We start from the raw sequence: 22,207 nt of genomic DNA, 5'->3' as shown, positions 1-22,207 counted from the left end.
GTGCCTACCTCCATGTATTGAGCCACAGACATTCCTGTAATAAACAGCAATCAAAACACATCTCCTCTGGGACTTACATTTTTATGTGGTTTGAATCTGCAAGAATGCAGTACCACAGAACCACAGTTTCTGTTACTCTGTACAACCCTTCCCCGAAGGTCATAAGCCCAAACTCGTGAATTGGGATGTGTGGAGAGCACCACACCTACCCACATACAAAAGTGCATTGTATGCAGTCCACTTGTACACAAATTCTTAATTCCACAAATAAGATTTAGATGGGGCACTAGGATCCTGGCAAAAACACTTGACAGGGTAGCCATCAGTGGTCACAATTCTAGACCTCTTGACCTCTTGCACAAATTTCAGCAAAAACAGTGTTTTCTTAAATTGAGCAAACAGCAAAACCAAGGTATCAGGGTTAGAGTTTAAGCAACCATGCCTCTCCTGCTGTCTCAAAGATTAAAGAAGGTCATGGGCCATGGCCTTCCTGTGATAACTTGACCCACCCCTGCTTACCAAGGGGGTGGAACAGCTTTTAGAAACAGAAAATCCACAATTGTGTGGGAAAATACTAAGGATTCCATCTAAACACATAAAGACTTTTATAGTTATTAGAATATATGTAGCCTACAGACCCCTGGCTATTCTGAATCTCTGAGAATATTTGCCTTCAGGTTATACTGCATAAGACTAAACCAGAAGAAAACAACGAGGACTGATACCTTGACATTTCTCAAAGCAGCAAAATAAAGTAAAAATTTTTTTTTTTTTAAAAAAACAGTAGATCTTGACTCCCTATAAACACAGAACCCTTCAATGCACTTCTGATTGATTGACTGGATGGTAGGTTTGCCTTGACATGTAACATCAGTTCTGGAGGCAAGGGCCTGTACTACCTTATACAGATCCTAATGTCTTACAACGAGAGGATTGAAAGAACTGAGCAAGAGCCTGAGCAACAGTACAAGTTACAAGTACTTTTGGGTAGCTAGTTGACAAAAAAAGCATAATTATCTCACTGCTTGTTTCATATGAAAATCCAAGCTGCACGCCTTTCACCAATGCACTGAGCAATCGCTTTCCTGTGAGAGAGATGAATCCGGAGGGCTGTGTTAAACTGACTATGGCAAGGCTGTGGCTGACAGGACCCTGGCTTTACCTCCAGGTGCAGCACTGAATATCTGATGTGACTGAACTATCATCAGCTCCCATCTGCTCTTATTCAAAGTGACTGCCTTACCTCTAAATGCCTCATCCTGACTGTAATGCAAACTAGCAGCCTGGGGCTCCAGTGACAGAAAGGACACTGCACAGATCTACCTAGGGAGCTGCTTACTGTTACGTTTTTGGGTATTTTTTTCTTTTTTTTTTTTTAACATGAAATCTCTAAGATCCAATCAGAATCGGAGTAAGAGCAGCGCACACACACACACAGTTTCCAGACTGCAAACATGAGTTTGTGTGCCCAAAACGTCACTCTGCGGGAGTTATTAAAGTCCGTTATACCTGACGAAGCAACACAAAATCTGAAGAATGCACTACTACTAATCTATGAATCTACTTTCCTACGAATCTACCTTCCTTCTCATTTGTCGCATTTTAGTTAGAGTAAGCTCTCACTAAGTTTCAATGATGTACAGGCATAAACTGGTGCTGAATGAAAGTTAACACACAAATGACATCGTCCTTAACAAAATGAAGCACCCTGAATGAATCACTGTATTTTTAGATCACCTCTACAGGTATGGTACTCTTTGTTAAAAGCATGGATCGCTGGCCTATGTGCAATCAGAGCTTTGTAAAAGTGTTGCATTAGTAAGCCTGAAATCTCTTCCACCCTGCATGCATTAGCATCTTGATGACAACAACGCCAGGCTAATTGCAATGCAGTAATCAAGCTAAACTACCTTCATTTCGGAATTATCCACTGACTGTTTCAACTGCATCTCTTTTTATTAAAGCCAGCATATGATTACTTCAGAAACTGCATCTGCTTTGGTAACACTACATTACTGATCACTGCTATTATGATAATTTTAAAATGGCAAGGTAATTTCATACAGAGACATAACGATCACACAGGATATATTTGGGATACATGAATAAAAGGAATACTTTTTTTTTTATATAAACAGCAAGCGCTGTACGTGACTGCCAGGAAAACGACATAGCCGAGCCTCTCGCGTCTTGTTCTCAGAAACAAATGCTGTAGATCAAAGACAGAAAAGAAAACCCTTTCTAAACCCTTTCAGGAACTGAAAAAGTACTGAAGAATTCCCTAAACAAGCCGGTGTGGAAACAACGAATAATTAAGAGATATTTGTTCAGATTTGCCTATTGCTTTTTAAGTGTTTTGTCATTCTTCATTAACAACCTAGTAAAATTCACTAACTATATCTTCACTATCAAAATCAGACACTAGGACACGACTAGCCCTATAGAAACTTTTAAAAGGTACCCACTACGACAGTGTTAGGCAACAATGCTGCATACAATTCTATGTTTTTTGTTAATTGATTTTTTTGGTTTTGTTTTTAAAGCCTGTACTGTATAAAGATAACAATGACATAATTGGAACTTAATCCTATGACAGAGGATTTGAATACAAATCATTAAATCATGTTAGTCTTGTTTAACACTAGAACTACCAAGGCGGTCAATTTGACCGCTTGCTGTTTTTAAATTTAAATATAATTTACCCCGCCTGTTTTAATTTACGGAGCTGTGCGTTTATGACTTTTCCTAATATGTCTTAATTATCCTTACAAAATTTGAGACGCGGGGTTGCAAAAATAAGGGAGATATAATACCCTCATACCTAGAACGACCAGACTCAGTCAAATTGACCGCTACATGACAACAAATGTATTTTGCTTATAAAAGTACTGTATTCTGTTTTATTATTTGTATTTATCAGCAAGGACTCGTCTTATCTAATCACATTTCAAAAGATCGCTGGCAGGTCTGCTGGGATGGTGTCTGTAATCTGAGCTCTCCATTGTACCTCAATCAGCTTTAGTTGTATTTCAAATCAGGTGTCCACTGAGTGTCAGTCATGTAAGCAGGTGGGGTAATCTCCTGTGATCTATTTTTAGATTCACTCAGGTTACTGTATATGTCAGAACTAATCACAGTTCAATAAATAGATCGGCACAGTCTGCAGGCTTTAGTTTACATGGCTTCTGTTCTGAGCTATGAAAGAAGAAAAGAACAAATTGGAGATCTTCAGTGGAAAACCAAACAGGTGGCTGCTGCTTAGGAATGATTAGACCTGGCTTGTTTTCTCAACTGCTTACAAAGAGCAAAATCAATAGATTTGAAGAGCGCTGAGCAGCGTGACTGAGTGATATTGACAGCCACCTCACAGGCTATTAGCACTCCCCTGCCTATCGCTGACCCTCATAGAGAACACAGCTCAGCACCCAGCCAGAGAGGAGCAGAGCCTGAGCGAACAAGTCCCAGCTCTCTCTCTCTCTCAGCATATTGACTGGGAACAGCTGTATAATTAATTACATCTGGCACGTTTAATGCTTAAACGAATGCAAATATATATATTTTTTTTATTTCACTTATGGGTCTATTTAAATCCTATACATTTTTTAAAAAAATATAACAATAAAAAAAAAAGTGATTGGATTTTTAAATATCTTTTGGGAATCGTTGGAAAAAACTCAGCAGGAGAATCTCTTTGATATGCCAGTGTGAATGTAGCCCCCTTTTGACATCCACACTGACATTTGAAACCATGTCCACCATTTTTGACGCAAGGAAACTGTCAAGGTCACAAAACTAGTGACAGACAACTTTCAGAGCCCATAAAATAGACTTAAATATTAGCATTCATTTTTCTTTCGCAAAACGCGGTGCACATTTACCATGTCAGATGCATGACATTTCATAAATCAAATGCTTCCTTAAAGCGTCTAGCTGGGACCCGTCTAAAAGACCACCTCTAGAAACCAGCCACTGGAAATTAATTAGCAAACTGTGCTTATTATCTCTGGGTTTATGTGACAAGTAATTTTCGCCCTAGGTATTTACCATAACACAGTGTTAGATTGCTTTATGGAAATCAAGTATTTATAGTTCCTTCTGTTAGAAATCAGGGGTTTGAAGATTGTTGAACAGACAGCGTTTTTCTAAACAGACATACAAAGCGATTATAAAGTAATTTCTCCATGTTGTGCTGGGAAAACTAACAGGTGGAGGCACCAAACAACTGATGAGCACACAACAAGACTGCCTACACTTGTTATTATGAATGGTCCCTTTTACCTGCCTTTGAAGTGGCTTCATAATCCCTCTGCATTTTAACATCAGACCTTTAGTTTTGAAAACCCAATCTTCACTCAACAGCACGTTGATGCAGACAGGTCTTCAGTTTCTGTCAGCTGATCGCCATTACTGTCTTACCACAGTGATTGAATATAATAAAAGAAAAACAGCCAGTCACTATTGAAATACATTAGCAAGTGTAATCTGCCGGTTTTCACGTACATTGGCGATTTTGACAGACACAGTGATATTTCCGCTGGTGCGACAGTCGATGGCATTATGTCCTTATCATCCTCTATCAGAGGTCTATTTGAATAGCAAATGAGATTAAATAGTGGTGAATGGGATTGATTACCGTCACTCACATTTATCATCTTTGCAATAGAATAGAGGTGTCAATATGTGTCAAGGAATGTCCCATAGAAATGCACAACGCAATCTGCTTGAGTTTTTTATTCTATTGTCTGAAAGACACGATATATTTGGGAGAGGACATCAAAGTACAATACAATGCATTTGAGCACAAAAACAGTGGCATTAAATGCCACTGAATCTGATAAATTCTAGCTAGCATAAGAGCATTCAAATAAATATCAAGAGGTACAAAATTCACATTAGCCCTGATATGATACGCATCACAATACACAAGTCATGTTCCAAAATGTTAACGGATAACCCTTGCTTGCAAACTCTCCTATTAACTAGCAACTAACTTGTCTGTTTTCTGTACAGATCTGCAGTGGAAGGAACTGTTCTTTTTCTGACTACAGTAATAAAGAATATCCCCGACACGTTGCTTTTCAGGTCTTAAAATGCTGCTATCTTCCTGCACTGTATGTTCACTGTGTCCACGGCCCAAATGTATTTGATATGCGGTTTCTGTCCCTGCCTAAACAGTTAACTGCTTGAGAACCTCTATTCATAGGCTGAAGAGGCAGGACACTCGTTCTCTACCTCGAGGATCCGAGGGGCTGAGGGACACACCAAGCGGTTAGTTTTTTGTAAAAGATGAGCACGGCTAAACGGAAGGACGGCTGGTTTGTAATGTTTAAATATTCAACACCCAGGTATCTTTCTGGTTTTACGGTACATGCCCAAAACAACCACGGTTGTTAGACCAAGAAAAAGTGTCTGGGGAGGGAAAAAGCAAAAAAATAGCTTTTATTTCTCTTTCTCACTTACTTAATCCCTTTCTTTCATGGTCTCATCTTTTTTTTGTAATAAACTGCACTGTATATAAAAAAAAAAGTGAATGAATACATAATCGCTCAACATCCTGTTGAACTGGGCATGCGCAAGCTGAAGGATTGGTATTTGTTCATAAAATGTTCCGAATGTTTGGTTCAAGCAATCATTTTAAGATGCTATCTGCTCCGACTTCCTATACAATTGTAAAACCTTCTTCATACAAAGGAAAACCTCCGGGTGCTTGGAAATAATAACACGTGAAGCCACATTCTGTAATGAAGCTATACAGCACTTTGTGTAACGCAGGATAAGATATTGCATTGCCATGTTGAATTTGCAATAATATAATAAGGGAAGATTAAGAGCCTGTTAGGTAGCTTTTGTGTGCGTAGTAGTGATGGGTCATTTCACAAGCCTAGCCCATTCAGTTTGTCTCGTAGTATACTTTCTAGCATATCAACCCCCCTTTATACAGTAAACATTTTTTCATATGCATAGATAGGCTAAATAAATTGAGTTTTTTCAGCTAAGACAATTACGAATTAGGAGGGGGGGCACGATTGAAGTCCTTAAAATATTAAAAGGAGTTAACATACTTAACCCAAACCGGTACTTTAAGAGCCGTACTAGACACAAATGAAACCCAAACAGGTGCTGTTGAGATTCAGCCAAACTCCTATGAGTGCGAGCTAAGATAATCAACCCTTTAACTTTTCTTGCCGACAGATTTTGTTTAGCTGAAAGTGAAGTTAACAAGCAGAGGCATGTCAAAACATCAAAGACGATGCAACTTAATTACTAACCAGCCATAGCCAGCCACTTTCCATTCCTACCGAACACTTCGCAAATGTGTTTCTGCGATTTAATTATTGATAACTACTTATCACAAATTGCCACCCCAACAGTGTTCAGCCTCCAGCCATGATTCATATTTTACTGCATATTGATTCTCGTTACACCCTTCAGTGTGGGACCACAGGATTCACAGCTCTGAGGCTTCACTGCGCGCTAATCTCAAGGGGTGTGCACAGCCAGTACACTGACAGAGGCTACAGAAATGACCACCTCACAGTGCTGAATGTCCTGTGGCTGGTCTGCTCTTCAGCTGCCTACCCTTATCTCTCATGATGGTTTTATATCTCAACGAGTATCCTTCTGGTTTTAAACTTGTGTTAAGTGCCTTGATTCCCAGCATCAGAGATTGTATATGAATTTCAAAATCATTGAAAGGCAGTTCAGGCTGCTTCAATAATAATCTTGCTACAGTGTGCATATGAGCATGTAAGTACTGGCAAGCCATTGCTTTTTTTTCCCATTACTCAAAAATACAGATGAATATATTTAGTAATGGGCAGCAGTGTGGAGTAGTGGTTAGGGCTCTGGACTCCTGACCGGAGGGTTGTGGGTTCAATCCCGGGGGGGGGGGGGGGGGGGGGGGGGGGGGGGGGGGGGGGGTGATGAAACAGCCTCCACTATCTGGTTTCGCATATGATTTTGAAATTCGCCTGCAAAAAAACAAAACACCAAAGCATATCTCCCAACACACCAATCTGGGGTTCTGTTAGATAAAGATGTTCCAGAAAAGCCCACAAACACAACAGCACCCTACAACAAGCTGGGGAAACAGAGTATGACCAGGTTTGTGCATGAAACCCTAACTGCAGCCTGCCTGCTGAGCTTCCAGCCTCATCATTAACATGCTGAATCCCACTCTGCTTGCCAGACGCTGCTATGCTCTAGTTTGCTTGAGAAATGCCTGGATCGCCTCCAGATTTAGGCTGCTGCTGCTTAGCAGCTGTTTCAGTTTTCAGAGCCTGAAGTTAGTAAAAGAAATTACAGTAACCCGATTAACATTCGTTTAATCTTATGCAAATATTTAGCTGTCTGTAGGTAAACCCGAGTTTTTAGGCATTCACATCCAAATTATATATATATATATATTTGCTTTTTTGTGTTTTCAGCACTACCAGACTGTTATAAATTAAAAGCTCTGCATGGCAGCATAGTGATTACTGTGCAGGTGCTGTATCTCAATCCAATGAATTTCTCAGATTCCACAGCTACTCACCCTCTTTGTTCCCGAGTGCATACAATAAACCTTCCATCCTGGTTACTTGCTTATGCAAATTGAATCCCTGGTATTTATTCTGTACTACATAAAAACATTATACAAGGACCATATCTCAGAACACCCCATTTACGCTATTTAGCGTTAAACTGGACTTTTTCAATTTACCAGCATTGTTGATACTAATTAAGTGTAACCAGGAAATGTTCCATCTACTGTGTGTGTGTCACATCTGGTGATGGTCTGCCTCAGCTTTCTAAAGTAGATCTGGCTCCATTTACCTGCACCCTTCACAGCGTGCTTGAGCAACTGTGGTTTGCCTTTTGCACCACGTTTTAAATGAGATCTTCATTAAGAAAAACAAGAGTATTGATCACAGGCAGCACATGGTTTTATCAACTGGAATGCTGGTCCCAACTATTCAATCAATAAAAGAAAAAGAAAACAATAACAACACTGGTTCATTTAAAATGATATAATTAGCAACTTGAATAAAGAACCCATCAATGAAAAGACTGCACATACAATCAATGTAGGTAATGATTGACATTTTTTGACATCACTCAAACAGTGATATTACATATCAGTTGTATGACTGTCACGGGTCTGCAGGTTTTAAACGTCAGTTTGTGGAAGGTTTTAATGTCTCGGAATGCAGGTCACTTGGGCGGTCTGCAGGACCTCCATCAAATTTTGACAATGAAATGGACTCCAGTCCTCCGGTCAGCATGTTTAGTCTGAGAGCTCCTGAACTGGTAAAATGTCATTTTTTTGTAAACATTTCCACGTGCATAACAGATTTGCTTTGAAGTAAGTTTTTTTTTTTTTTCTGTACAAAGTCCAGTTTCTTTTTCATTGAAAAAACTTCAGCTCACACAAGCACTTTCCGCAAAAAAAAAAAAAAAAATAGACAATGGAACTTCACAAGACACATTGAAGAGATTGAGAAGTAAACAACTCTGCCACCTAGTGGCCCAACTGATGCTAGCACATCAGAGCAAAGCACTTCCTTCTTACAGAATAACATCTCAAAGCCTCATTGAATTAATTTACCCAGTTTTCAATGCAAGTAAGCCAGCAAGTAGGTTAACTAAGGATACAAGAAAGGTTCAAATGAAATCTACATCCCTGTACAAAACACAATAGCAGCCTTTCTTAATTTCTAATGTATTTAACGAGAATCCAGTATGACAGGTTTAAATTAAAACATTCCAAAGCTCGAGTTGCATTGAGCAGTCACTAGACCTCAATCTAATAGTGAGGGATGTGTTTTACTGGAGATCAATATGGAAGTAACCCTCTTTCTCTGAAGGCAGTCACTCTCAAGGTAACAGACAGCCAAGGTTTTGATTGATACAGTAGACATGCACAACCCTATGAAACAGGGGAATCAGATTCTAGTTTTTTTTTTTTTTTTTTGGTTTTTTTTCATACAGACACTGTTTTTCACCTTTTGTTTAGATGTGGGCTGAGGCTACTAGAACTCATTTCATTTGTTGGTTCCCTGGCTGGATCTGCCCCAGATTTCGATCAAATACGCACGAGGAAAGAATGATATAGAAGTATAAGTTTTTTAATTACACATTGAGCCAAAAATGTTAATTCAAGCCACATTACACGCCTATGCCTTTACAGTTTAAATTACGATGCTTTCTTTCAAAAAGAAGACGGCGATGAAATGGTCAAAGCGAGCAACGATAGCATGTAACATTTGCTGGCAGACACTCTATAATCAGAGTGCTCTTTCCCAACATATGTGTCAGCCTAAATTTATAAAAATAATAATAATAAAAAATATAGAAAAGTTCACTGCGCGTCTATTTTTAGGCTAAGAAGTGTCTGTCTCCATGGTGACTCTTACAATAGCCTTGCTGCGCTGTTAAATAGCAATTATGTTGAGCAATAAAACCCACTGAAGAGTACATGTACACCCTTTGATCTCCGTTTCACAGATTGTGTTTTCTTAAATATGTATTTCACGCTTTACAGCTGCTCCAAAGATGCACAGATGCACATTGAAATGTATCTTATCAAAAATGATCATATCTTTCACTGCCTGGAATCAGATATATTCAATAGCAGTTCCCCTGTTTTTATAATTGTCTGTTTGCAACACAGGGAAATTAGATTCCCATTGCATAGCATTTTAGTCCATTCCAGGTTTTACATTTTAGTTGCATGTGACCAAATACAGGTGAACCAAGTGTGAAGACCTAACACTGTTCATTTTTATCTAATATGTATCTCTTCATTGATCTTCCATTTTCCACTGAGTAATTGGAAATGGGTGTTTTAGAAGCAAGTCTTCAGAAATCTCAGGTTTGGTGTTTTCGATGTTTCTCAGTTACTTTATGTGGTGCCTTGATGTTCTCACACTCACACGCTACGTTTTCATGCAGGTAACGCTACAGTAACTACATTTAAAACACGGATACAGTCTTCCTTTTATCTTCCAGTTGGTTCATTCTACATTTCAATTCTTCAAATGAACCACATTCTAACTAATCCACAGTAGCCAGCTGAAACTAATTGCAGGCTTTCCAACTGAAAGCCAGTCAATTTGAAGGGTTTCTTTAATAAAATGAATAAAAAGGTTAAAAAGGATTCTCATCACTGCAGAATGTTTTTTAAAACACGCTGCTAAGCACCTTGGTTAGCACCAGCGAAAGCATGTAGCTGTGTAATCTGACCATCCTTGTGTTGACTGACAAGCTTTGAACAACAAATGTAATTTGAACCTTGCAGCTTTGTTATAATGTCTTTAAAACGAAGGTGTATGCACTTTATAAATGACAAAAGAAAATGACCCATTTTTATCTCTGTGTAAAGCATGGACCACACTGCCAATATTGTTTTCACGGCATAAAGGCCTGTCTTAAAACTCGGTATAAAACCTGCAAGAATGCCATTATTCCATCATTATGTGTCACAGAATGGTATACCAGTAAACAGTCACTTAGTCACACATACAACTACCATCAATTACAGATACAGCATAATCTCCTATTACAGGTACAGTACAACCTGTGCTCCCATGTCAACACTGTCGACTGTCTTTGTCTTAAAAGTCTACCAAATGAGTATCGCTTTGCATGAGAATGCTTTTATCCCATATTCTCTGTAATCTACATAGGAATTCACAAACCAAACATTATAGGTATGGTAAAAGTTAGACATACTGATTGTTTGTCTGAATGGTATTATTCAGACAAACATTATTTGCATCTTTAAATTCAACTCCACCAGCATTTCCTCATATCTGAACAGCAATGAATGGCAAAGTACTATAGCTGACATCGAAGAGTAGCACCAGCCAATAGCACACTAATGACAATATGGAGCATGGGGACCATGTGCTGGACCTACCATTACATCTACCAGCGTGCCAGCGACATGCTGTGTGTGGGTGGGTTGGAGATAACCCGATTCCAAAGACTACCGTATACAAACTCTTAATCTGAACTTGATTGCAGTCTATTTGTTATGCACGTCGTCTCAAATGATTCCTTGGTATGACAGTCATAGGATACACAGCAATTGGAAGGGAGTTCAAAGCAAGCAGCAAAAATGAAAAGCATTGCATTCAAGGCAATATGTACCAAAATAAGGTAGCTTATTCCTTTAAAAATTTTAAGGCTGGTTTCACAGACCCCAATTATTACCAATTTTAGACTAACCAATGTAATTTTAGGCATGCAAGACTAATGCTAATCGGGGTCTGTGAAACCATCCGTGAAAGACCATGGACACAGACTAAATAGAATCCCTGCAATCACTATATAGAATATTCTGCCACACAGGGCTGAGTGCAACTACGGAAGCACTTGCAAAGGTTCCAGAACATTTGTGAACCTTTTTCTTTAGTTTGGCATTGGCATACTGGACTGATAGTGTGGTGACCACGTTCAGCTAATTGAACACCACACAGGTTCTGGTTCTTATTTCATTTTGACTAGAACAGCTTCTTCTCCTCTGACTTGGAGCTGAAGGACTGTTACTCTGCCGTTGTACCAGAGGTGTTTTATTAAAGTCACTTTGTATCTGCGTGTTAATTAGATTTTTCTTAATGACTTAACGCATGTAACCGATGCATAGCTCAATATAAGCAAGCAGCCGGTTCCCTGATTTCCCCAAGGAGATGGCTGCGGATGACTTTGTGTCAATGTGTTTTCCTGATGAAGCATTCTGAATGAGATGCAGAAATGTCCCAGTATACCCACATTTAAGAGGATGGGATGGATACTAACCATAAGATATCCACCATACCATTTTATTCCCAATGGTCTACTTTTGATAGCTGCCAAGTTGCACTGCTCTAAATACTTTTTAAATGAACTCTGGAAACACTGCATGTGGCAGTTTAATGTGTAGTTGGATGAGACTTTGAATTTGGATCCTGCTGAGTTTGAGGATAAGAATAGATCCCGTGGTGCCACCATACTTTAAAATCCTAGGTGTCCCAGATAAACTCCAAGACAAGTTTGGGTTTAAACAACATCTTGCCTGGCTGCATTACCCGTTTTAATTCAAAATGTTCTCACTTCGCTAACCCCCCAGCAAGACGCTGTTGTATCTCCGCATATCAGTCCTGTAAAAACATCTTTAAAATATTAAAAACACACAACGGGAGGCATATTAAAATGTTGTTTACTTGCTAGGTATTGATTAAAATACTCATCAGCACTGGAGAGGTCAGGTAACAGGATTCGCAGCTCCGACAATGCCAACCACCTGTCCAAATTAGTGTAAACTGACCCACACACAAATGCATTAACACACTGTCTCTTCAAGCACCCCGAGTATGTATAAACTATAAACCCTGTGTATAACAGGCCTGACTGAGCTCCATTTTTCATACCTCTCACATTTACTACACTATCAAAACATTACAGTGTACTACACACCATGTGTCTGTTGTTGTCATAAAACTGACTTCAAGTTTTAACTCTGAACAACTCTTTGAATACGCCAGCTCTGCAGACACTTTTTGACACCTCCCTGCCCTCCAGCGCCAGGCCAGGGTTGGGGTGACAGCTCTCTGCTCGTCCACATGCAGCTCGGGCTGGCACACGCTGCCACCTTATGCGACCTACCATGTCGTCTAATTAAATGTCATTCTTGGAGCTGCTCGGTTCAGTGCCTGGACGTACACAGTCCTGCTCTGCAACTGAATATGATGAACCTGCTCCAGGTTTAAAGCAAGAACGTCCCTTCTTGGGTCTGTGGATGACCTTTGACTCCAACAGTGTCGCTCAGTACTTTACATCAGCAAGGCCTACCCACAGACTGGATTGCTATATATATCTAAAATGGTTAGGCTTTCCCTGTGAAGCAAAGCTTACATAAAGGTATGCTTTTCTTTTCTGTACGCCAATAGTCTCACCTAAATTGCCTGGCAAGGCTGGCTATAGAGCTTCCTTTAACTAGCATGGTAACATTTTAATTTAATTAAAGAAATCCTTAAAACATAGGAGATAGGAGATGGAAGCGAACAACTGGCGAGACGTATGACATTATTTAAATCATAAGTCCTTTAATGTCCAGTTAGTTTATTAGGAATAAATACATTTAAAGAGAGGAGTAAGAGACAAAACTGCAAAGAAAGAAAAGCAGACGAAATATGTTTTTTTTCAGAACCGAGAAAGCAGAGAAGCAGCTCGGGGCTGGGATTCACAGCCACTGTGTTTTATCTGAAATTAAACCATACATCACTGTAACAGGGGAAAGAAAGAAAGAAAGAAAGAAAGATAGATTTTTTTTTATTTAAATACAGAATATATTTTATACAATGTTCAGCCAGGGGCATCGGTTCAGTTTCATTCGTCAGGTTATTAACTGATACATAATAAAGCCTGTAATAAAGCTATAATGTTGTAATTACCAGTATACACACACAGCACCTGAGACAGTTATGGTAGCTCGTGTGTATCTGGTCGTGTTTGCAGCCAGTGTGACAGTGACTGCAGTACATTAAACATAGTTTTCCCAGCCTTTGATCCAGGTTACATGACAGTGAGCGATGACAACCCACGTGCTGCTCTGGCAAACATTTCAGACATACCCCATCCCCAGGGAGGAATCAAGTTCAAACAGGGAGCCCCACGGCGCCAATTAGGCTGCTGTGTCCAGCGTGGCCACTGTCGCTCAGTTCAAAGGCTCTGCAGCACTGTCAGATCCTGTCATGCTTCAAGCACTGCTGATCATCAAAAGTGTTTGTTTAAAACAACACGGTGTTGTTGCTTTCGTGTGCCCAGCACAGCTGTTCAAAGTTTTCTCCCTGGGTCGTATTCTAGTAAATGATACTAGCAGAGCCCACCATTAGAATAGAAGATACATGACCAGATACATGAGACTGAAGCTTTGGTCACTCTTTTTTGATGAAAGACACTTGGATTGAAAGACATTTGGCATGACAAGGGCGCTGGCTATGAGCTTCCCTCAGTCCAGACCTGAACACTCTTGGCACTTAGGCTTGGGTTTCTTAAGCAGAGACTGACAATGTTTGTTACCTAATTACGTGGTGGTTTTGTGATGCAGACTAATGGGGGTTAAAAAGTAGAGGAGAAAATAGTGCCGCTATAACATCCTGAAAACATTTTACACTTTAAAGTCTGTTTCAAAGCTCTTTTCAAAATGCCCGCTCCAGTGCACTGGGGTTTGAGATCTGTCCTCTAAATCACTGCAGGAAGAGCGATTTAAAACATTTTAATAAAAAAAAAAAAAACATAACAAGTGATCTGGCTTTTCTGTTCCGTACCACAACACAGATTGTTATTGATGTGTTACCTTTCTGACAATGTGGGCAATAATCCTTACACTACCAGTGCACTAGAGCGGCTATTTTGAAAAGAGCTCTGAAAACCGACTTTAAAGTTATAAGTGTAAAAAGTGGTCAGGATGTTGACAATAAAAAAGGAAAATGACAGGTACTTTATTTAAATAGTTGTAGCAACACGTGGAGACGTGAAACGCTATATTTTTTAGAACCCCGCTACTTATTCTTTAAGTCAAAATCAATTTACTAATTTGACTTGTGAGCTAAGCTGAATTCTAACCCAGGCCTCCAAAGGCGAAAGACTAAAAAGGCTAGTGAATTACCCTGCTGTAGAACTACACTGTAGCTTTTGAAGAGAGGACTCCATTCTCCAGTGCTGTCAATCCTTTCAACAGCACTACATTTTCCACACACACAGAAAAAAATTATATATATATATATATATATATATATATATATATATATATATATATATATATATATATAATACAAAAAGCCTCTTTTCATTTTTTTCCCTCAGCCATTGCCAGCGATACAGTACATTCATCATCCTGTCTCTCCCCGTCTCGCTATTATCTCAAAACCTTCAATTTGAAGCACATTCTCCTCAAGTTATCAGCTCTGTGCCACTCTCTTTTTTTCCCCCCACATCCCCAGCCCACGATAGGCTTCTTTTCTTTGCCATTGTCAGGCTTTTCATGCGAAAGCTCATTTACGGCAGTAACATCATTCATCAGAGTGAACAATGCTCCCTCCGTGCGGTGGGCCTCTCTGAAGGGGACGGCTGGATAGCTGCATACACAGGATATTTGTCAGGGTCTGCCCCCAATCTCCATTTTCTGCTCTGCAGACACAACCCTGCTGCAGTAAATGAACGTTTTCCACACCACTGTGTCAAAATAATTTGTCACCAACAAAAATAATAATAATTGTGTAGCTCGGCTCCATTTTATACGAATTCACGACTGGGATAAAAGGAAAAGAAGTCTGTTTGGGTTCATTAAAAAGGGCCTACGAGCACGGCCGGCACCATTTAGAATTGTCATTTTGTTTTTAATATGAGCTTGGTAAAGACTTGTATACCTGTTCCTCTACTGCTGCTTCTATTAAAATCCCTCCAACCTTTTCCATCCATCCATCCCATATTTCATACTCCTTAACCAACTCCAAATCCCCCACCATTAACAGACAAACCACACAGCTCATGTCACCACGTACAATTCCTTATTACTACACTGAAGAGGGCACAAGGCAAAAATTGTGTCTACTAGATTAGCTTCTTACAGTCTTACCTCAGAACTGTGTGATGAATTAGACCTTTCTGGGAACTTTCCACCTTTATTGCAGCTGAATTTCCATCTGGCTGCTTGGCTAAGTTCTTAAGCGTGAACAAGGGTCAGCCTCACAACTGGCATGTACCGCCACCTTTCCTGCCAGTCACCCGGAACGAAGTCCCCATTGGCAACGGAACAGCAAAAGGCTGCCTGTGTCCTCCCCCGTCATTGTAAATGAGCTGCGAGCACTTCGAATCAGCACGTTGCCCGAAACTCCAGCCCAACTCGAACTTCAAAGCCATAGGAGACATTCAGAAATGTGTATGGGGAGCTACAGAAACAGGACGTTGAAATGTGCACTTCACACAACTGCTGAAACAGTATTACCTGTTATGATATTAAAAAATATAAATGCATTCTTGTGCATTAGATGCCCTTCTCAGCTAAAAGGAGTGCTGAAATTGTTCTGGAGGGATACATTACTATTTATCAATGATTCTTGCTGAGGTCCTTTAGAGAAGTCAGTTTTCCAAAATGTCACCTAAACCTGATTCGAACAGGACTAAAAATCACCACATAAACACGACATCGGTGAAATGCTGTCCCGTACAAACTGACCACGTCAGTGTTATGTTAGAATTGATTTAAGTTTTTCTGGGGTATTCGCCTGAAAGCAATACTAGCCTTTACAATAAACCACAATAGAATATTAAGATTGGCACGGTCAGTCCTGAGATTCTACAGCTCAGCAAAAAAAAATGAATGCTTTCAAACAAATTATTTAAAGATATATATAGAAATACACATCACTCCGGGGACGAAAAGATTATTCGACATGGTCATGGTGCGTATAGCTTTTGGTAAAGAAGACAAAATGAATTGAAGAGACGCTCAGTTGATACTCTTCATCCTTCCATCTTGCACAAGTTATTTACATCCGGTTCATTATTTAGAAATCGTGAATAAGAGCGCCCTCTCTGCCCATATCACATTTCATTTTGAATTGACCCACTTTCCTTGATGAAAACCAGTCCATGTCTGGGTGGTTACTACACGTCCTCTGCCTTTGACCAGCTCCAAGGACATCTGATTTTTAGTTGGGTGCGAATCTTGCTATAGTCACTTATGTTCCTATGGAATATGCAGAATAAATTAACCAGACATGTGAGGGACATATGAGAATAGGATAGGTGTTTCCAAACACTGCAAGTGCAGATTTACCCAGAGAAGATTATTATTAATAAGGAGAACTCAACAATGAGACAGCAAGGGGTTAAGATTTGAAATCTAAAAAAATCTAACACATATATATATTTTTTATTTTATTTTTATTTTTTTAAATAATTGTGAATCGAGTCTGCTTGTTAGCACTCCAAGGGCTATATTCAAAGGCTAAAAAAACATCTCACAAACACATTATTATTAGTCTGGTGTGAAAGGTCTTTAAATAACCTTAAAAGGTTTGACAAGATTACAAAAACTGCTTTTATTATGCACTCAGGTATTAATTCCCTGCCTGGTGACCAATTAACAAACTTCTAAATGCCAGAAATGTACTGAAAAACATCGAAGATATAGGCAAAAAGGTTTAAAACTTTCACATTGAATGCTTTAAAGGATATATTTGACTCTAATTAGAGAATTTCAAAAGTATACCCACTAGTGAGGTTGGGCTTCTAACAGGATGCATATCAGCCCTTGAAACTCTCTTTTGACATCTGGTTTGTCTGTTAGCTCAAAGGACTGAAAACCCTGCTACTAATCTTAATGTAAGGAATTACTTGGGCCCTGCTTCCCTCCTTACCGAACCAGCCCATTGGTATGTACCAGACCGCAGTTTGTGTTACTGATATAAGGCCAACTTTCCCCATGCATATTGTATCACTTGTACCTTTAAACTAGGAGCCTACTCTTACTGAAAATAGGAGCTACGTGCACTTGTTAAACTACACGTGTATGGGCAGCTACAATTCTCAGTTTGAGATTCTTGCATTTAGCTGTCTAGAGGTATTGTCGCTACTTAGTTAACTATCAATGGCGCAACTTTTAATAACAATAAAAAAAAAATGTTTACCATTAGTTGAAATACTACCAGTTTTGTCCCATCTGCTCTGATTCTGTCTTTGAAAAACCCTGCTATACATGCCAAACTCATCCAAGTACAGAGAGTACCATTTATATATAATTAACATCTTGACGGATGGAGTCCTTTAATTTTCCATTGCAGTAGTGCCAAGTGGTACATTTTACAACCACTATGCAATCATGGATTCAGCAGCATAAAGTGAGAAACAAACTAGAAAAGTCTGGCACGTTGTTTGGAAGTACACCTCCTGACATCCCCAGTCACTGTGCTGATAGCTGTATTCTAACACACACACTTAATCCCAGGAAAGAAAACTGGGCAAGTGTATTAAAAGTACAAATACTGAAGAAAAAAAAACTGAATTAATTTCTGCCTTGTTACGTGGGCTTCCTTTGATAAAACACCCTTACCTAAATACCCTTTAAGCATAAGTAATATGTCAGTGCTGTCGCTGGGGTATAGTCTGCATTCTGCTGCAGATACTTCCATCATTTTAAATGCATCTCTGCTGGAGGCTGGAGGAGCTGATTATAACATGCATGCATAGCTTGCCGACCACAGCTATGGCACTGCCATTCAAATTTCTATGCTTGATTTCTCATACGTGTGGCTGTGGAAGCTGTGAGAATATTTTTTCATAAATCCACTGGGTGGGCATAAAAAGAAAACTTAATTTAGCTGCAATTATGAAGTGGTTACTTAAGAATTACATTATTATTAATCTAACAAATAAACTGACCTACTTCCCACACGGCATTCTAACCACAAGCTTCTCAAACCCACTACCTTCCACACTGCAGCCCAGCACCCTTCTGAGATACTCAAACCCACTACCTTCCACGATCCCCATCTCCAGTCTAGCCTTTTCATTACATCATGCCTTGTTTTCCAGTGTGTCAGTAATTACAGTAGTAGAGTCAAGTTTCTTACCATCGTTGGTCTGCCCCCCTTCTCTCTTAAGCATCTGGACAGCGCCCACATACTTCTTGAGCTGGACTTTCAGAACCTCGTTCTCCCTGTGAGATAAGCAACACTTTGTGAGTGGTCAGCACAGACATTTATCTGTTAATATATTATACAAGACGTACACACTTGAGATGGGAACAAAGCTGCACAGAAAGTGTCTGTGAATGCAGACTGAAAAAAGACCATTTCACCATTGCAATTCTGGAAACTTCACAAGAAGAGTCCAAAACTGTATGTGAAATCACACAGCCCAGTGGCAGGATGGCAGCACAGAAAACAGCACCTCCTCTGGAGAACTGTTGTCTGATCAAACAACCAGTATCAATATTTACTACTGGATATTGATGACAGCTTCTAGGTGTTGTTACAGGAGCATAGCTAATGAATTGTCAGGCTACTGAATTCAACAAGTACACTAAAACATAAAAGAAACATTGCATAATAACATAAGCAAGAACGATACACATGGCATTACTGTAGCATAATGCAACAATGACTCAAGTGCAAGTGCAGACTGGAGTCACAACTAATAGCAGGTGCATGGTTCCAGGCGACAGCTGTCCTACTTCTGAACTTCAAGCAATCCAGACCTCAATGTGCTGTGGAAAGCACTAATCATTTTTCAGATTTAGACCTCGGAGGGTTTCTGTATTCTAATTAAAATCTATATGAACAAAGATATGTACCCTAGCACTTATGAACAGGTTGGGAAGGCACCATCTGTTACAAGCACAGACTGAAAAGATTCATTTTCAATCTTTTTTATAACTATTTGGCATCTGTTTGCAACATTTTTTATGGTGTGCATTCAACTTCCTCAGAAGACACACATTTATATTCTTGCTCTGCAGCAATCCGATCCCTGGACAAAACACACTGCTCACTAGTTAACTACTACAAGACCAGCATACATGAACGGGCATGCTGTACGCTGTTTTTCGACCGTCACCTAAATATTTTATTCCAAAACCAAGGTGAACGTGAGATCGCTGGCTCACACACGCACACCAACCAAACTATCTAACCTCTCTGAAACCATCAGACAGAATTTTTAATTTCAATCAATAACAACATTTTTATTTGCAGTAGTAAAAGGCAGTTAGTTTTCATTTAAAACTTCACTCTGATTTCCTTTCCTTTTTTTGGTTTTCTTTGATTAACCTTTAGCAGACTGGTGTGATCTCCTTTCAACCCCACCTACTCATATCAAATACAGTATACACAGAGTTGGGGAGACTGGTAGAGCTGAAAGGTCACATTGTCACATGATTTAAATGGGGTGAGGAAGTGTGTTCCAGCACTACGGGCTCCCCAGAGAAGCTCAAAGCCAGATAAATGCAGATAGACCCAGCACTGAAGCAACAGGACCATTCGCAATGGTTGCAAACACCAGGAAACAGTAAGTGCAATGCACACAAGCAGTTACAATGACATTTAAAAGGTGCTTACTTTAACATACATAGAAACTGTACTGTACTGTGATTCTTGAAATGTATTTGTTTACGACTGTAAGTCGCCCTGGATAAGGGCGTCTGCTAAGAAATAAATAATAATAAATAATAATAATAATAATAATAATAATAATAGAAACAATAACTAGTTTTAATAGGGACAAGCTGGTCTGGTGATCCGGTTTATTTTGATTAACTATAACAGGTTTTTTTTCTGATATAGCCATAGTTACTGCAATTAAAAAAGATTACTGTTCAATATAAGCTTTGTACTGTATCTGTGCTATCAGTGCCACCTATTAACTGAAAATGACTGTGTCACTCTGCAGTACAGTGCTCCCCCTTTATAAGGCAGCCCGTTATACTGCGGAACATAAGGTTATGGCTCCCATTTGCCCCATAATGTCATTACACTAACACTGTTATTCTTGTTATAAGGCGGAACACAAACAGCACGGTCTCTTAACTATGGCTCCCGACTACAGCATTATAAAAGGGGAGCACTGTATATCTGTAATGAATTGCATTAGGCCTAGTGTCTCCTGCACCAAACCCCCTACCCACAAAATTAAATATAATGATAAGGAGGACCCACCACACCTATGTCACGCATTAGAAGAGCACTGTATCTGGGTACTGAGGTATATCTGCAATAATAAAAAAATACATCTAAGCGTGACACTTGTTTTCCCTCAGAGCCTATTTAATTAGGACAGTAACTTTGTCCTCCAACTAATGATAACTCCGCACGAATCTACTGCACTGTGACTCAAGAAAACTTCTTTAGGAATGTAATGACTTCATACAGCTCTCAAACACCACATGCACCTTAGTTATACAGGGTAAAATATTTATTTTACAATATTTCTAAATAGTCTTACCACTAATTTAAGTATGTGGGTAAGATATACAGGTACACAAAAGAAAGCTGCTTTTCATTTCATTACAATCTTTTTTTTTTTTTTTTTTTTAAAGCAACTAACCTAGCCTATAATCACAAACTTGACATTAATCACAATTGAATGGTTCTCAAGGTACAGTAATCACATATCTTTCTAAACAAGGGATTTAGGGAAGCTCCCTAATAAAAACTGAATCTCAAAACAATAATTGGATAAATATAGTAATAGTTACAGCTGTGTATAATGGTATTTAAACCAGGATTTTTACATATCCGCCCTTACTCTGGTCCCACCACAGTCAGATATGCGACGGATTACTGTATATCTAAAGTAATAGTACTGAATAATGAGGTCCTTTCATTCCACTTACAGCAATATGGAATGGCTGTTTGGTCCACATATATTGATGGAATTCCAATGGGAAACCTATAGAGCCTGTGGGCATGGTTGCATGTTTTATATTTTCTGTTATTTAATTGTGAAGATGAGCTCACGACCCCTGGACGGTGCAGCTGCGTTCCCTCCCAGCCAGCCCCCTCAATGTGCCCACATAGCTCCTCCACCTTTGTACGTACAACTCTTTGTACGTACAGCTGTGTGCCTCACACGCTGATTTCAGGGCAACGCTGTTTACAGGAAATCAATCGGTTTCTTTCCTCATTTTGGACCGATATTAAACACTTTACTGGCAGGGGTAAAATCCTGCTTTCTCCTCTGCCATCCAGTGGCTTTCGTCTCTTTGCTCCATGCTGGACCCCTACACAAATGTTTTGGCCGATTAGCCTTTATTCTGTGGAACATCACACTCATCTACATGACTTTGCAGCTGTAGTGTTAACTCAGAATTCATGATTAAGGAGCACAATTAGCAACAAGTGCAAAGGCAAAATTGAAACGAGCAAGGAAATTGCTTGGTATAATAAAATGCACCTTCTCCTAGCGGCAACTATGCTTTCTTGATAGTGTTATACCATTTAAATTTTACTTGGGATGTTTGCAATTGTAAGTCAAACGTGTGGAGACAAGGTACTGTGCAGACAAGCAGCAGTCTAACTGTTCTCTGTATCTGTATCAACTGCAGGGATTCTTTAAAGGGAGGACACAAGGGCTTCATTCATTTGAGTTGTCACCGCTGCTCTCTGCAGGATATTTAAGGCGTACGGCTCATTGTTCATTGCGATGCACAGCATGACCAGTCTTTTTGCTGCAGGCAGACGTT

General features: G+C 39.5%; 1 protein-coding gene across 7 annotated transcripts in view; it reads right to left on the bottom strand.

Annotated features, from left to right (window-relative positions):
* snx29 (sorting nexin 29) overlaps positions 1 to 22,207 on the bottom strand; it is a 125,823-nt gene that overhangs the window by 82,266 nt on the left and 21,350 nt on the right. For all 7 annotated transcript variants that reach the window (XR_004548698.3, XM_058995862.1, XM_058995863.1 and 4 more), the window contains exon 14: positions 18,600 to 18,685. Coding sequence is in view for 6 of the 7 variants with exons in the window: in XM_058995862.1 (XP_058851845.1) it covers positions 18,600 to 18,685 (86 nt within the window). In the remaining variant the exon portion in view is untranslated. The remainder of the gene's footprint in view (positions 1 to 18,599; positions 18,686 to 22,207) is intronic.

The sequence above is a fragment of the Acipenser ruthenus genome, chromosome 22 (genome assembly GCF_902713425.1).
Source record: "Acipenser ruthenus chromosome 22, fAciRut3.2 maternal haplotype, whole genome shotgun sequence".
NCBI classification, from domain to species: Eukaryota; Metazoa; Chordata; class Actinopteri; order Acipenseriformes; family Acipenseridae; genus Acipenser; species Acipenser ruthenus.
Note: the sequence above shows the minus strand (reverse complement) of the source record. Positions and strands in the feature narration are given on the sequence as shown.